The sequence below is a fragment of the Propithecus coquereli genome, unplaced genomic scaffold (genome assembly GCF_000956105.1).
Source record: "Propithecus coquereli isolate 6110/MARCELLA unplaced genomic scaffold, Pcoq_1.0 Scaffold20, whole genome shotgun sequence".
Classification (NCBI taxonomy): domain Eukaryota; kingdom Metazoa; phylum Chordata; class Mammalia; order Primates; family Indriidae; genus Propithecus; species Propithecus coquereli.
In genome coordinates this window covers 12,372,388-12,388,950 of record NW_012144967.1, presented here as the reverse complement: position 1 = coordinate 12,388,950, position 16,563 = coordinate 12,372,388, and the positions used below count along the sequence as shown (strand labels likewise).

Below are 16,563 nucleotides of genomic sequence, written 5' to 3'. Positions count from 1 at the left end.
GATGGGGAAGGGGGAAAATGACCAGGGAATAAATGAAACTGGTTGTCGTGTAATGTGGGAAAAAGAATCGCAGTTTAAAAGGTGCCTGGTGATTCACAGAAGGAAATGTTTGAGAACGGGATCAGAAACACAAAAAGCCAAAACCATCCAACATTTTACGTGTCAACAAATATCAAGTATGATTTCAGATAGCAGGGGTTGGCAAACTACAACCCATGGTATACATCTGGACCACTGCCTGTTTTTGAGAATACAGTTTCACTGGAACACCGCCATGCTCATTTATTTGCATATTGCCTATGGCTGCTTTAATTACAACAGCAGAGCTGAGTAAATGTGACGGAGACTGTATGGCCTCAAAGCCTAAAAGATTTATTATCTGGCCCTTTACAAAAAAAGTTTGCTGACCCCTACTGTAGAGTCAAACTAGGTAGGTTCAAGTCTCAGCTCTGCTAGCTGTCTGTTCTTGGACGTTTCAATTAACCTCTAACCTTTTCTCATAACTTATATGAGGATAACTACTGACCACAAAGTGTAGTGAGGATAAATGAGGTAATGCATAAAAAGAGCACACCAGGCACAAGGTAAGGGTCTCTCAACGTTAGATGTTCTAATACAATGAACAAAGTGACTTGTGGATCATAACAAGCGTGGACTGGTACCGTGACCTGTTCGGGACCAGGCTGCAGAGCTCCACTGCCCCCTGTTCTGTCCATGGAAAAACTGTCTTCCATGAAACTGGTCCCTGGTGTCAAAAAGGTTGGGGACCATTGGTCTAATAGCACTGTTTCCCAAACTATACTCTATGGAACACTATTTTCCCAAACAGTAATGTTTGTTATTAAAAGAACAAATGTTCCTGAATAGGTTTGGAAACTACTGTTGAACATACTCTCAGAACTCTCAGCACCTTTAATATACTAATGGACACCATGAATCTCTAAGAAAAGAAGTATGAGTATTTCTCACTGAATTCCCTCCCGCTTTTTTTTGAGGACGGTCTCCGTCTATGTATTTCATGAAATGTGGCCTTATAGGCATCATCAAGACTTGGAGATAGGAAACTCAAAACCCAAATTTGGGAATAGAGGGATATATCCTATATATAGACAACAGATTTGTTTGACAGAATGGCACCCACATGAAAATTTATGAGCATGACGTTTGAAAATGCATGCTTACAAGCATTTGGGTGAGATAAAGGGAGAGGACCATAAGTAATAGCTTGATGAGAGTAAGCTGCAGACTGTGGCTGGCTGGACACAGAAAATGGATGCATTTCTGACCCAGATCACAAAACTGGTACAAAGGCAAGGTGACAGAGAGCTTCAATTGTCAACCCACTTAGAACCCCACAAGCTAAACCTAGATGATGGGCCACCTTGTCACTGATTCTCGAGGGGAGGGGAGGCACCCTTAATACACATAATGAGGCAAGTTACCAGCAGAAGGACGTTGTGCTTGTAGAAGGATGCAGAGGCAGAAAACAAGTGAAGCATCACTATCAAAGCAGTCACAATCCACTGCTTACACAATAGTTTCTAGAATCTTGGCTGAAAGATCAATAACACCCCTACAGTACATTTATTGCAGTGACAAAAGGGCCTTAGGAGACAGTAGGTCTTTCATCGCTTCATGTGTTTAAGCCAGTGGTTCTTAATTGGGGGTGATTTTGCCCTTAAGCACATTTGAAAATTTCTGGAGACATTTTTGGTTGTCACAACTAGGGGGACTGCTACTGGCATCTGGTAGAGGCCAGGGATGCTGCTAAACATCCTAAAATGCACAGAATAGGTCCCACAACAAGGATATCTCTGGCCCAGTCTGTCAATAGTGGTGAGGTTTAAAAACCCTGGTTTAAGCTAACAGTAATGGAGATTTAAGCACTACAAGGATCTGGTGGTATTTAGCACCAGAGGACACTTAAAAAGTCCATATTCTCTCCACCTCCTTGAAAGTGCTCTCACATACAATCCTTTGCCATCTGATCTCAGCCCTTCTTCATGTGCTTGCTGCTGCTTGACTCACTTTCTCAAAGGATGCTGAATGGCATGGACTTTCAGTCACTCAGAAATAAACCAAGTTATTGAGGCCAAGCATGCTAGTTCCTTCCCTGCTCCAAACACAAGCATATCAAATGCTTTCTCCAAATTAAATAAAATGGTTTTCTTTGTATGAATGAAGATCTTGCTGCAAAGCCCTCAAGCCTTGGCTTGATCTCTGATGGGCACCTCTGACTGGAAGTAAGTGGGGAAGCAACTTTACATACTCTCAGCTTAGATGGCCAAGCAATGCCCTGGGCATGTAAGAAACCCTTTTTGAAGATCTATTTTGGTCGTGCCTCTGAATCACTTACCTGTACATAAGAAATGAAAGAATAACACAAGGGGGTGAGATGAGAACCAGACAGCTTCACCTGCAGCAAAGGAGAAGGAAACCAATGTAACTAGCAGCAAAACGCTTCCCCCATTCCCAGGAAAGGCATTCTCAACTCACCAGCTTTTCCATATTTTTTGGAATTCCTCCAGAGCTCCGACACACCTGGAGATACTAATGACAAAAGATTCCTAGATTTAGCAGACCATCCTAAGAAACTACAGGGGACCCTTGCAGTGAACTTATGGAGTATGACTCATCACTCTGACTGGAGAGGGAAAAGAGAAATTCATAGAGAGGCCAAGACACAAAGCTTCCTTTTTAACCTCCTCCAAAGTTCTTAAGTTTCCCAGACAACAGGCAATGAAGGGTGTTTCTGACTTGCTCAGCTCATTGCCTTAAAAATCCTTCAGGCCGATAGTTCTTGCATTTAAGAAACCAATGACTGCTGTTTTTCCTTTTAAAATGCCAATAAAGAAAAGAGGACCTTGGTATTTGCACTACAGCAGCTTCGTAGCCACAATCATAGCCAGAACTATACACTCCCAGACAGAGCCACACTGCTGTTTGGGTGCACTGTGGTGGTCTACATCTTTCTTGGGTTACCTATGCCTACATATTTAATATGAATCACTGCTAGAATCAGAACTATTAATAGCTACCTAGTTCCTCTTACCCTCTGAATCTGTTAAGTACCAAAATATTTCAAGTACAAGAAAAGAGTTTCTTATTGACAGATACTAAGAAACATTAACTTAAACTCAATAAGGGCAGAATATGCCTTGCATTTAAAAAAATAATAATTTTTCTTCCCACCCTAGCACCTGACCTATAAGGCATTATAATACCTACCTGTTAAAGGAATGAGGGAATAAACACCTTTTCAGTGTCCAGACTGGTTAGAAATGGTGTAATTTTTTTGTGCAATATGGACTCAGAGTTAATTCTATAGCTATAGTTTAGATTAAACCTTAGAAAGCATTTGAAAGAGGCATTTATTCTCAATTAGGTACCGCATACATGCCAAGGAAATCAGGACCTCCGAAAGGAGATTAGAACTATGCCACCAACTTTTCCCCTGGTCTGTGGAGATGCTTGCCTGCTACTGACCAAACTAAAGTGAAACCATGACTTGCAAAGACAGATAAGAACTCTGTACAGGGCATTCTGCAACAGTGGGCTGCTGCCCCGGCCTAATCTCCTAGCTAGCTAGGAACGAATGGTGGGGGTAAACCTGATTGTGTTTCAGATACTCACGTATCTGACAAGTGCTGTAAGGATGGTGTACATTTTGCACAGGTCCTTTAACAAAGTGTCCACACAGCTGCCTGATGGCAGAGCTGTCTGTACCAGCTCATGGAAAAATGTAAGCAAAGTTCCCAGTTGCATGATGATGGCTTTCTCGGCAGGATGATTTGATGCAGTTGCCTGAGAAGAGGCCTCTTCTGAAGGGAAATGAAATTGGCACAATCAAATAGGATCAGTCTTATTTTCTAGTTAAGAGTAAAGGAGATTTAGAAATCAAGTGTTCATTATGCAGTGAATCAATAATCATGCTGTCATAAGCCATATTACCTTCTACTTCTTTCATCACATCAGAAATCTAGCTCAAAAACAAACAAGGAATTTAGCTCAGGGGCTCCACTTTTATCCAGTAGTCCAATTTGGATTTTGGTTGACATTGCTCATGTCACAGTTCCTGGAACCCCACTTGAACTCATCTTACCTGATAGAGTTTCTTGGCTCACTTGTCCCTTAAGCTTGGTGATTAGCCAATCCACTTCTTCTAGGACCTTCTCAGCCTGACTCAGAACAAGTAACTGAAAGAAAAGAATGCCTGGTGTGGTTCACTGCGCACAGCTACTGGGGTAATATAATAACCATGGCCACTGCAGTAGGGTTACAGGCCTCAGGACACAAGCTACTACAATTTACTCTATATATGGAGTAGAATGGAAGGAATAATAAACCTGTTTCCCATGGCTCAGGATCAATACTTACACAAACAGTAGGAGCAGCTGTTCTCAAATTCACCATTGCAAAGTGATTTGTTTTCTCTACTTCTACATCCTAGGGAGGGAAAGAGAGGTGAGACCTAATGACAGTGAGGTTGTTCCTTTGACCTGTATCCCCACACAGGGTATTATATTGAAGGCTTGCTACAGTACCCGGTCTATGTCTCCTAGATGCCCATGGATATCCTGGGACAAGTCACGCAGCAGGGTGACAGGACTCTTATACAGAACATGCAGGCTGAAGAGCAAGTTCATTAAGCTCTTGCAAAACAAGGCATCCTCTAGGAGTAGGAAGGAAAGCAAATTAAAAGGTAAGTGATAACCCAGTCAGGTCCTTCAGATACATGTATCTGGAGTGGCTAACCAGAACACGTAGCTCATCACGTCCCAGGCACAATATCCCAGTGTTGCACTTACTTCAACGGAGCAGCTCTCCCTCAATGGCACCCCTTTATCAATGTGCCCAAAGAAGGCAGATGTTTCCCATCACTAGTCGTCACTGTGTAACCAGTATCCAGATCAAGTACATTACCAGCACCCAGAGACCCCCTCCTACCTTACTTGCCCCATGAAGGAAATTGCTGTCTTAACTTCTAACATTACAGATTAGTTTTCCCTGATTTCGAACTTTATCTAAATGGAATCATACAGTGAGTACTTTCTTGTGTCTGGCTTCTTTTGTTCCACATGATGTTTGTGAGATCCTCTCCATGTTGTGTGTGGGTATAGTTTGTTTATTCTCATTTGCTGTGTAGCATTCCACTGTGTGATTACATTACAATTCCTCTATCCATTCTATTGCTGATGAACACTTATTAAAATAGTGCTGCTATGAGAATTCTTCTACATATTTCTGGTGGGAGTGAAATTGCTGGGTCAAAACAAAATGCATATATTTAACTTTAATAGTTAGACACTGATGAACAGTTTTCCAAAGTGGTTATACCAATTTATACCTCCATCAGCAGTGAATGAGAGGTCCAACTGCTCTATGTTCTTGCCAACGCTTGGGATTGGTATTACATATCTTTTTCATTCTGACCACTCTGATGAATGTGTAAGGGGGAATACCTTTTCTTTTCTAAATGCTATTTGGTAATGATGATTTTATATAAAGCCTTTAGGAAAGATGGCAGGAAACTTACCCCGGCTGTTTTCCTTGCAAATCTTAGATGTCCAGGATAACATCTGCACAAACTAAATTAGAAATCATTCAGATATTAAAGAAACATACCAGAGATAGATCTAGGTGTAGTCAGAACAGATGAGTCCTAGACCTTTCCATGTCTAAGCAAATCACCTGCCAAAACATGCCCTTAGATCTCAAATGGTAATACACTATGAAGAGCATAATAATAAGCCCCAAATTATGAGAATATTGGATAATATTCTCATAATATAGCATATGATTTAATTCTCGATGTCTATGCCCTCGTTAGGGCCAAAGGTTTTGAGGTCTGGGTCTTGAGTCCTCACACCTGAGCATCCTTTGTCCCTACCACAGTAGTCTAGGGCTAAAGCTTCCTCTTTTCCTTCCCGTGCCCCCACACTTTCCACACTTAAGACATCTTGAAGGATTTTAGGCTATTGGAGAGGTGTGGGAAAGGAAGATCCTGGCTATAAGGACAGTACATTTAGCTTTTAGGAGCCCAGAGGCCAAAGGAGGTTACAAGAGCAGGTGGAAAAACGAAAAATATGGGGCAAAAAAACCAGATAGATTTTCTTAGCAAGGTGAAGGAGACTTAAGGTCTTGAGATAGCAGGGTCTGCACCATCAGGCACACACTCAAATTTCTGCTTCAGCAGTTCTTTGGAACAGGCTTTCAGCTACAGAGACACTGAAACACAGTGATTCTTAAGTGCAAATGACTAATAATCCAGCTTTGATCTGTTTGGGGGAAAAGGTAAATTAAGAAAGCTCTCTATTAACTGATATTAAAAGATTTTCATTTCAGAATAGGGTTAAATGAAGTAAGTGGGATACATAACAAGGTTTTGTGTGAAGAGGGTCAGGGTTAGGAATAAAAATCTACATTCATATTTGCTTGCACAGGAATAAACTCTTGAAGGACACATGAGAAACTAAAGATATTTATTTATTTGGAGAGAGGAGGACATGGACGGGGGAGACCATTACTATAAATCTCTTGACAATCTCTGGTTTTCAAATCATAGGACTTTATTATGCACTGAAAATTAAACTTAAAAAATTTTAGAGACTGCCTGAAGGGGAAAATGGGTGGGTGATAAAAATTATATTAGCCTTTCCAAATCTATTTATTTTCCCCCACATTTCCCCCTACCCCAATTCTCTCTCTGTTCCTTTCCCAGTCCTTTCCTCTTTGCAGCAAAAATAGCAGTATGAAAGAATGGAGCTGAGAGTAAAGTGGGGGTAAGTTGTTTGGAACAAGGATGCGGTGAGCAGAAAAAAGGACTTTCTTTGGGCTAACTTGAACTAGCACAAGAGGAAAATTAGGTCTGCTTTCCAGAGCTCAAACATCATAATACTCCGAGGCCACAGTCTTCCCTGAGGCAAGGGCTCACATAAGAAGCCACGTACCCCAGGGCTTCCACTTGTCTTCCTCAAGCCCAGGAAGTAGCTGTAGTAGAAGCACACAGCCCCAGGCTCCTGGGGATGCTCTTTATCATCCTACAGGAAAATTACTCCTGAATGGAACAGATTCATTTAGCATTCAGAAGGAAAATGTGGCCTCTTATTCTTCTGTGTGTATGAATGATCATGTGGGTGCACAATTCTACATCTAAGTGTGTACAAGTACATGTATATACATACAACCTATCTCTGCAGAGCTGTTTTTGCTTTGGGACTACAGTCACACATTCTGACTTAATCATCTTTTGTGGAGTTTCCCCAAAACTCAGTACCAGGTAACTGTATTGAGAAAGCCGACTGCTGAATGTCAGCTACCTTCTTCATAATTAACAAACTTTCATCTTAGAAAAGAAGAGGAAACAACAACAGTGAGAAAGAACAGAGGTTAAGAAGGTTGAAGGCACCAAAGATAAACATAAGATTTTTTCTGTGGTGTTTACAGCTTAGCCTTGATAGTGGCCAAACAAACAAAAGTAGTATGTTCTTGCCCTGTATGGCTGCATATGAGTATGTCATAGTAGAAACACTATGTAGGAAAGGATGTATCTTATAGGTCTTATATTAACTCAGGTGCATAATTTAAAATAAGCTAGAATTCAAGAGGACATTTAGATATACTTTTACAACACAATAATCCTTGCCTTCGGAGGGATGCTAAATGGGACTGAATGAGTAGTAGTACTAGTACCTGAGGAGAGGAGGGCTCCAGTAGCTTGGACAAGCTGGTAAGAACAGTGACTAGTAAGGCAGCTTCTTTGCTATTAAAATCTTCCTCTTGGCTGCTAAGTAAATTCAACAAGGACCTCTGAGAAAGGAAAATATACACAGAAACATTAGCAGACATACTCATGTTAGGGAGAAGAGACAGCTAGTCAGAGATTCCTAAGACCTGGATAAAAACAATTCAAAGCTACCAAAATTCCAAGAGAATTATCTTGAAAACTGACTTTTTCTCCTCTAACTCCTGCCCAAATGTACATTAAAAGTGAACTGTGCACCCAATTTCTGGCGGCTCACAACTCCCTGGAGCCCATCCATTGACCTCAGGCTTAGAAGAGGCACCAAACCCAGCATTCTCTACCCACCTTCCCTATTACCTGAAATACTATATATTTTATTATTTGTCACTCTCCCTACTATTAATATAAGCTCTGTAAGGATAAGAATTTTTTGTCTCTTTTGTTCCCTGCTGAAACCTCAGCACCTAGTACAATTCCTGGAACATAGTAGAAACTTTAAAATTATTTGTTAAATAAAGAAATCCTCTGTGATAGAACATCCTGGTATCTTGACAATTGTTGGTTAGAAACTAACAGGCTTCACACCGTCCAGTCTTTAAGCAATCTGACAAACCAAGCCAAATTATACCACAGACTCAAAAACAAAAACATAGACTCTGTACTTTTAAGGGCTCTTGGCTACCTCTTTGTATTAACTCAGCGATTCTTGGAGGTAATGAGTTCTGTAGGTTGAGGTGGATAAGCATACACCCTCACTAGGATCGTTTTAAATGCATTACCTTCCATTCTGAGAACTATGTTCTGTTGCTTGGATGACCCAGAAAAAATCCCTGTCCTACTTGCTCATTGTCTGACCATCCTTACCAGCCGCCCCTGCTACCAGTTCCTTTGCAAGGTCCCTAGGCCAGTAGAGCAGCTTCCCAAGGCTTCTCACCTGAAACTGCCGGATCTGGAATGCTGCTCTTTGAGTGACACTGACATCTGCATCTTCTCTGTCTTCATTATCTGTGACATCTAGGAATGGAAAAGAACTCTTATCTCTTTGATACAGATTCATGCTTTTTTGGCCTTTTAATAGCTAAAGTTTTAGGAAGCTAAAAATCTGAAGACAGATTTAAATGTGTCTCTTAAATATTTGCAATTTCTTAATAATATATTCCATTTTCCCGTCACTATTTGTGGTTAAATGTAATCTGGTAAGTGCCAATCCTGAATCCACTAGATGTCACTCCTTAGCAACATTAGGACTGCTCTCAGGTATCTTGTGGTAGGTTAACAAATAGAATCAAGGTGTTTAGTTAAGGAGGAGAAACCCAGACCAAGCCAATTTATTGATATTGAAATGCCTACCCAGAGCCCTGAGAAACTGCTGAATCTTGGGCTGATAGAACTGTTGCACAGCACTGAATATCTTCTGTAAACCCTCCAAGCACAGCAGTGAGATGCTCTTTCCTTTCTCTTTCTTTCCCGACTCTTCTACTGAAGTAGGAATTGAAGTATATCTCCATAGCAAGACCCTGAAGTGAGGAAAAGTGATTTCATTTTTAAAGATAGGTTCACTGAGATACAATCAAAAAAAGTAAACTTCAGATCCTATAGGTGAACAGTTCTACAAAATTTTAAAAACTTACACAGTTGTGTAATCTTCCTACAGTCAAGGTATTTCCATCACCCCAAAAGTTCCCTCATGCTCATTGGTTGTCAATTTTCTCTTCCCATTTCCAAGCAACTACTGATCTGATTTCTGTCTCTGTGGCTTTAACTTTTCACAAAATATCATGTAAAAATGGTATCATTTAGTGTGTAGCATTTTGAGTCTGGCTTTGTTGCATGTATCAGTCATTTGTTCCATTTTACTGCTGAGCAGTATTCCACTGTATGGATATACCAGTCTGTCCATTCACCAGCTGATGGGCATTTGGGTTGTTTCCAGATTTTGCTATTACAAATAAAGCTGCTATAAACATTTGTGTACAGGACTTTATATGAACAGATGCTTTCATTTCTTTTGAGAAAGAAATGACACCTAAGAGTGTCAATGGGTAGATCATATGGTAGGTGGGTGGCTTAAATATTAAGAAACTGCAGAACTGTTGCAAAGTGGTTATGCCTTTTACATTGTATAAGAGTTCAAATTTCTCCATATCATATTAATGACAGCACTCTGACATGGTCAGATATGATCAGTCTTTTTAATTTTAGGCATCGTAATAAGTGTTTAGTGATACCTTATTATAGTTTTAATTTGCATTTATCTAATGACTAATTATGCTGACCACCTTTTTGTGTGCTTACTTGCCATCTGAAGTGAAGTAGTGTATCCTTTGTTCTTTTCTTTCAAACTTGTTTTAGTTATTCTAGGTCTTTTATTTTTCCACAGAAATTTCAGAATCATCCTGTCAATTCTTACGATAAACCTTGATAGGATTTTCATTGGGACTGTGTTGAAGTGAATCTATAGATCAATTTAGGAATAATGCACATCTTGACAATACTGAATCTTCCATCCATGGACTCTATGTATCTTTACATTTACTTGGGTCTCTATGGCTTCTCTCATTAACGTTTTATTGTTCTTATCATACAAATTTTGCCCATTTGTTAGATTTATCACTAAGCAGTTCGTGTTTTGTGGTGCTATTATAAATGGTACTGTGTTTTAAATTTCAATTTCCAATTGTTCACTGCTAGTATGCAAATAAAAGTACAATTTTTGCTGACCTTGCATCCTGCAACCTTGTTAAACTTATAACAATAAACCTTGTAGCTTTTTTTATTCGTTGGAATTTTTTACATAGACAATTATATTATCCGTGAATAAAGGTAGTGTTATTTCTTCCTTCTCAAACTGCATGCCCTTTGTTTCCTTTCATGCCTTACTGCACTGGCCGGGACCACCAGTACCATGTTGAATACTAGTGGGAATTACACTGGTTGATTTACAAATTTTGTGCCAATCCTGCATTCCTGGGAAAAATCCCACCTAAAGATAAAACTGTTGCTGAGTGTTCTAGAAACATCAGTTAAGTCATGCTGGATGACTATGTTGTTTAGGTCTCTACCTCCTTCATGGTTTTCTACTAGTTCTATTGATTACCGAGAGAGGATTGATTATATATAATTAATTTATATTTATCTATTTTTCCTTCAGTTCTATCAGTTTTGCTTCAAGTATTTTGAATTTCTGTTGTCAAGTACATACACATTTAGAATTGTCATGTCTGCTTCATGTATGATTTAATCATTAGGTGATATCCTTCTTTTTTCCTGATAATAGAATAAGATTTTATATCTGACTAACCATCCACATCAAAGCAGAATCAGAAGCCCTGATGAGCCCAGGAGTTCAAGGCCAGCCTAGGCAACACAGAGAGTTCCTATCTCAAAAAAAAAAAAAAAAAAAAAGCAGGACTGGAAAAAAGACCCAATATTAGTTCAGTTAACTGGACTGCACTTTCACTTTTAAAACATGCCCAACCTCAAACTCTTCATCCCCAACCCCAATTTGCTCTGAGAGTGGGAGTGGCTCACCGAGTGATGTCACAGAGGTTCTGAAAGATCTTGTTTGGGTTTTGGCCATCAGGGCCACTAACATGCCCTGTTTCCTTTAGCTGCTGCACCTTCTGCAGGGCTACATTCACCGCGTAGCGCATAAACTCATTGCTGGACCTGAGAACAGAAAGGCTCTCTTCATGGCTTTGGGTACTGTCCCTAGAGAGAGAAAAAAAAAGATTCCTCTACTGCTACTGGGTTCTGGAATTAAGCCTTCTAGGAACTGTTCAGAACAGCAACACCCAGCAAGCTCTGAAGGCAGTCTCTAGGTAGTCCATGTCAAAGTCACTGCCATGGCTGTGCCTTTACAATCATTATTCTTAGTGTTTCCTCGTTTTCTCCCCCTTCCCCAATCCTTTACTTTGATAAAATTTAAATGTCAGTCTTAGTCTTTCTTTAATATTTTTGTTGTACTTTTGTTTTTTTAATTCAGTTTTTTTTTTCCTGTTTATTTGTTATTTTGTTCAAGCTACTTACACAGATTTTCTTACAACACCTGCTGGAATTCATCCCTATCTTTTCAATTCATTAGTCCATTGTTTCTCATTTTTCCTTTAATAATTCAACGTATCTCTTTAAAGTGCCTACCTAGAATTGTCTGCTTTCGTTTCAAGAAAATTAAAACCTCCTGACTTATTTCTTACTGTCATACAGTAAGAACTAGGAATTCAAACTAGGTAAAACAGGTGAACCTGGGCAGGCATTATCTTTAAGCATATCTTTGAGCAGGTACTTTTAAGCACTCTAGTAGAACCTTACCTGAAAAGAGCAGTAAGAAGATCAGACACAAATTTCATGGACAAAAAACTATCATTTGTTTTGTTGGCCATTTTAGTTTTGCCTTTACCAGCTTTTTCATTAAGGATGTCAGAGAGTTTCTTGTAACACATAAATAAGCTCAGAACCTCCTCAAACTTATTCTTACTGTATAAAAGGAAAAAGAGACCACCAAGGACAAACATTAGAACATTTTGGTTTACTTTTACATACAGTAATAAGGAAATCACAATGCTTCTTAAAATGTCATATTTTAGATAGGATATTATAAACGAATGGACCTTCATATAGCACCAGGTCCCACCAATCTATCTGGGTTATTTTTTTTCCTCCCTTATTTATACGGGTCAACGCAGAGCATGAAAGTCCAATACAACCACCAACCAAATTTCTATATTAAAATCAGTTCTTGAGTTCAGGGTCTGGGGAATTCTGAATAAATCAAAGCCTGCTTAGAGGGACACATTCTTAAGCCTGATAAGCATATGTTTTAGTGTTCTCTAGTGGAAAGAACATACTTTGGTCTTAATCTAGATGTCCATTTAAGAGACAGTGTCATAGTCTGTGGTCTATTTACTGCCTAGCATATTGCTAGAGTTAAAATATATATATATATATATATATATATATATATATATATATATATGGCGTTGTAAGAATATATATATATGAAATGGAGTGTTTGCCAAATTACAACTGGAGTCACAGCAATAACTTACCTGAAATTACTTATGGAGAAATTATATTCTATTAGAACCTCACAAACTCCCATCACAAGAAAAGCACAGATATTATTTTTTATGCCAATACCAGTGCTCTGAGAAAAATCTGCTGATTTATCCTAAAAGATACATGATAAAAATTAATAAGCTATTAATACTGAAAAACTCCATTATTCAATACAGTTAAGGACTTAGCAATTACCAGTTCAAAGTCTTCTAGCTCACTCTTAATCATTCTATTAGTAATAGACTCCAACATATCATCTAGGTCTTGGTAGAATGCCTCTTCTTCCTCTTCCTCCTCTCCTTGCTGTAGGGGCACCACTCTACTCTTATACCAGGCCAAACAATGCTGAATACAACACAGCAGATAATCCTGTAGAAGAAAATAATTAAACATTCTTGAGTGTTAAAGATAACCTATGAAGCTTGTCATAACCAGCAAACAATTCTCTCCATAAGGCTAAATAAAGTAAGTTATTACTTTACTGCTTACTTGTAAGCATTACAAATTCAGTCCATCTGAATGAACAAAACTGGAAAAAAGTTAACTAACAGAGGTATTGTTTTCTAAACTTTTCCCAAAGGAATTGGTCTCAAAAGTGACTGACACCTAAAAATGCAACATCACATGTGCTATCTTTGGTCTGATACAAACACCTCTGGATCCAGGTTGTAAAGTTAAATCCTCTCTAGTTCAAGTCCTAGACGCTATTCTAAAGGTAGGGGTTTATATTGAGGGAATTTTCTGGAGACCAGCATGGAATCTTAGATCTAGGCTGAGGACATTTCATGGCATGGAACGCACACAAATGAAGGCAAACTATGACAACTGAAAGACTTCCTCCTCCCTACCACGAGTTGTTAAGTCACTTGTGGTGGGGAGTTTGAATTTTTATCCTCTCTTCCCTGTCTTTCTGAGGCTAGCTAAGAATTATCAACCTGTCTTAGCTCCTCTGAAGGTTTAACAGACTCCCAATTCTAGCTCAGCCTAAATCATATACTTCCTCCAGACGAATGAAGCAGATCCTCTGGGTTCATCTGCTCCTGGCTAATATCCCTCCCTGCATTCTTTTCTTTTTTTTTGAAGATGAAATCTCGCTATATTGCCTGGGCTGGTCTTGACCTCCTGGGCTCAAGCGGTCCTCAGTCTTAGCTTCCCTATTAGACTACTCCTCCCTCCATTCTAAAATATATTTATTTAGTGCATGTAATCAAAGATCCAAAAACGGGAAATAAGATCTCCTTGAGGGAGTGGTAGATGCCTTGATTTAGTAAAGTGCTAACATGGAGATATCTTATCAATAGATCCAAGGTGATAATAGTTCAGAAATGATAAACAGGAAAGATTTAAGAATAAAAATTTATTGGAAGAACCAGGAAGAGAGTTTCACAGGAAAAAGTATCTCTTTGTGAAGATCAACCCTATCCTTAACAATAAAAATAATGGTTAAATGAGGAATAAAAGTCTCACCAGTGGTTCTTGTAGAGAGATCTGATCTCCTTGGGTCAGAATACAAGCTTCTAATTTCAGAGGCGGCAGCAGATCAGGTTTTGGCTCATAGAACTGTTTTAACTGTGTATAGTAAGGGAAAAAAAAAAAAACATCATGGCTCATAAATGCTTATCACCTTTTAAACTTGTCAAACTAAGCCACCTTTAATGTCTAATGTCTTCTAAGATATATTTCCCAACTGTCCAAAGAATAAGGCAGCAAAATTCTTATTGCTTTGGCTCACCTACATCCTTTGCCCTTGTTTTGGGCATTGTGCTTATTAGGATCATTTTTCCTATTCTACTTCTATCATAGTCCCTCACACCTATTCCTAAATTGTACAGGCAATCAGCAATTTCAGTAGAGCTTGTTGGTTAAGAATATAGGATCTAGAATAACACTGGCTGAGTCCAAAATCCCAGGACCACCACTTATTATTGATTTTTACAAAGGTATCCTTACCTTGGTTCCTCATCTGAAAAATGAGGATATTATTAATATAAACATTAGGATTAAACATGACAATACGTGTAAAGTGCTTCAAACACTACTTGGGATATAGAAGAACTGAAGAAAAATGTTAGCTATTATTTTTCTCCTTTTTACTTTTGGATTCTGCAGAATTTTACTGGTCTGCTTATATTAACCTGAGTTAGGAAGCTCTGCTCTATGCCTTCAAAGATAATTTTCTATTCTTATTAAATATGTGAATATAGATGGGTTGATCATTAGTTTGAAAGATACAATATAGCTAATAGGATGTAAATTTTATATAGGATCAGGCCCAAGGCCCAGTGGATGGCTCAAGACAAACTTTTGATGGATAATATATGACCTTCCAAAAATTCCCACACATCTGAGACCTTAATTTCAAATGGAATTTCTTCAGCAGAATCATCACGAAGCAATGGCACTGAGAGAGTGACAGAGAATGAGCTTCCATTTCTAGCAAAATGATGGACCAGGGTCTAGAGAAACCCTCTAGGTAGAGAATAAAAATTATATGGTATGTGAATTATATCTCAATAAAGCTGTAACCAAAAAAGATTCAAATCAATGCTTAAATGAATAAATGTTGAGAGTAAAAGACAGATAATCTCCATCTGAATTTTGCTCTTCTTGATGGTCCTTTGAAATATTTTATAATTTAAAAACATTTTTCAAACTGAAAAGTACAGAAAGTAACCTAATAGACACCTATGTATGCCACCTAGATATAAAAGATAATATTTTGCTGTATTTGCTCCAGATCTCTTTTTACTTTCAGAAATAAAACATAACTGCTAATCAGAACCTTATACAAATGGTTCTACAAAATGTCCTTCTGACTTAGAATGACTGTTAACTCACAGGGATGACTGTTAGATGAGGGCAATATGGCAGGTACATAAGTGGTGGCCAAAATAAAACCACCCAGAACAGGCATATTCACAATGTGCCAGTGTACTATTAATAGTTGAGAATTATTTTTATATTTTGAAAGGTCTGGAAAACTTTAATTGCTTCTCAATGCCCCATTATCCATATATCCACAAACATGTATTTTACCTGTGAGAGCAGAGTCTGCATGATTGAATTAGCCAGCTGAGAGTTCCTTCGAAGAACATCATAGAACCCCTAAGAAGAATCAAATAGAAAAGAAAAAAGCTCTTTAACAAAGATACTGTGATTTGGATGATTATAACTTTAAAATAACACTATCTTTCTTTATCTTATTCTTGGTTCTTTGATAAAGATGAAGACTGTATTAGCTATGGAGAGAGAAACAATTTAGAAAGTTTAGATTATTTGCCTAAGCTAAAAAGAGATCTCTAGTCACAGAGAACTGAATCAACAATCTGACCGTAATCCTCACAATATTTAAGCAATGGGTCACTCTGGCTTTGGAGTACCTTGCCTCTTTAGTCAGGGATGTCCTAGGCCTCTTTTCTTTTATTTCATCCTTTATTAGCAGCCTTTCCTTTTAGAACATTCTTCCCACTTAGTTTCCAGTGATTCAAAAGTGCCTTCTGGGGCCGGGCGTGGTGGCTCACACCTATAATCCTAGCTCTCTGGGAGGCCAAGGCGGGTGGATTGTTTGAGCTCAGGAGTTGGAAACCAGCCTGAGCAAGAGCGAGACCCGTCTCTACTAAAAATAGAAAGAGATTAATTGGACAACTAAAAATATACAGAAAAAACTAGTCGGGCATGGTGGCGCATGCCTGTAGTCCCACCTACTCGGGAGGCTGAGGCAGGAGGATCGCTTGAGTCCAGGAGTTTGAGGTTGCTGTGAG

At 38.8% G+C, this 16,563-nt stretch overlaps 1 protein-coding gene across 3 annotated transcripts in view; it reads right to left on the bottom strand.

Moving 5' to 3' along the window:
* FANCI (Fanconi anemia, complementation group I) overlaps positions 1-16,563 on the bottom strand; it is a 76,148-nt gene that overhangs the window by 5,356 nt on the left and 54,229 nt on the right. Inside the window, exons 19-34 of one of the 3 annotated variants that reach the window (XM_012643744.1) lie at positions 15,839-15,907; positions 14,270-14,371; positions 12,998-13,171; positions 12,793-12,914; positions 12,056-12,220; positions 11,276-11,455; positions 9,095-9,261; positions 8,679-8,758; positions 7,693-7,809; positions 5,537-5,588; positions 4,545-4,672; positions 4,378-4,446; positions 4,103-4,196; positions 3,634-3,821; positions 2,497-2,550; positions 2,357-2,416 (exon numbers count right to left, since the gene is read on the bottom strand). In XM_012643744.1, coding sequence (XP_012499198.1) covers positions 2,357-2,416; positions 2,497-2,550; positions 3,634-3,821; positions 4,103-4,196; positions 4,378-4,446; positions 4,545-4,672; positions 5,537-5,588; positions 7,693-7,809; positions 8,679-8,758; positions 9,095-9,261; positions 11,276-11,455; positions 12,056-12,220; positions 12,793-12,914; positions 12,998-13,171; positions 14,270-14,371; positions 15,839-15,907 — 1,821 coding nt within the window. The remainder of the gene's footprint in view (positions 1-2,356; positions 2,417-2,496; positions 2,551-3,633; positions 3,822-4,102; positions 4,197-4,377; positions 4,447-4,544; positions 4,673-5,536; positions 5,589-7,692; positions 7,810-8,678; positions 8,759-9,094; positions 9,262-11,275; positions 11,456-12,055; positions 12,221-12,792; positions 12,915-12,997; positions 13,172-14,269; positions 14,372-15,838; positions 15,908-16,563) is intronic. The other 2 variants (XM_012643745.1, XM_012643746.1) reach the window with 2 other exon arrangements.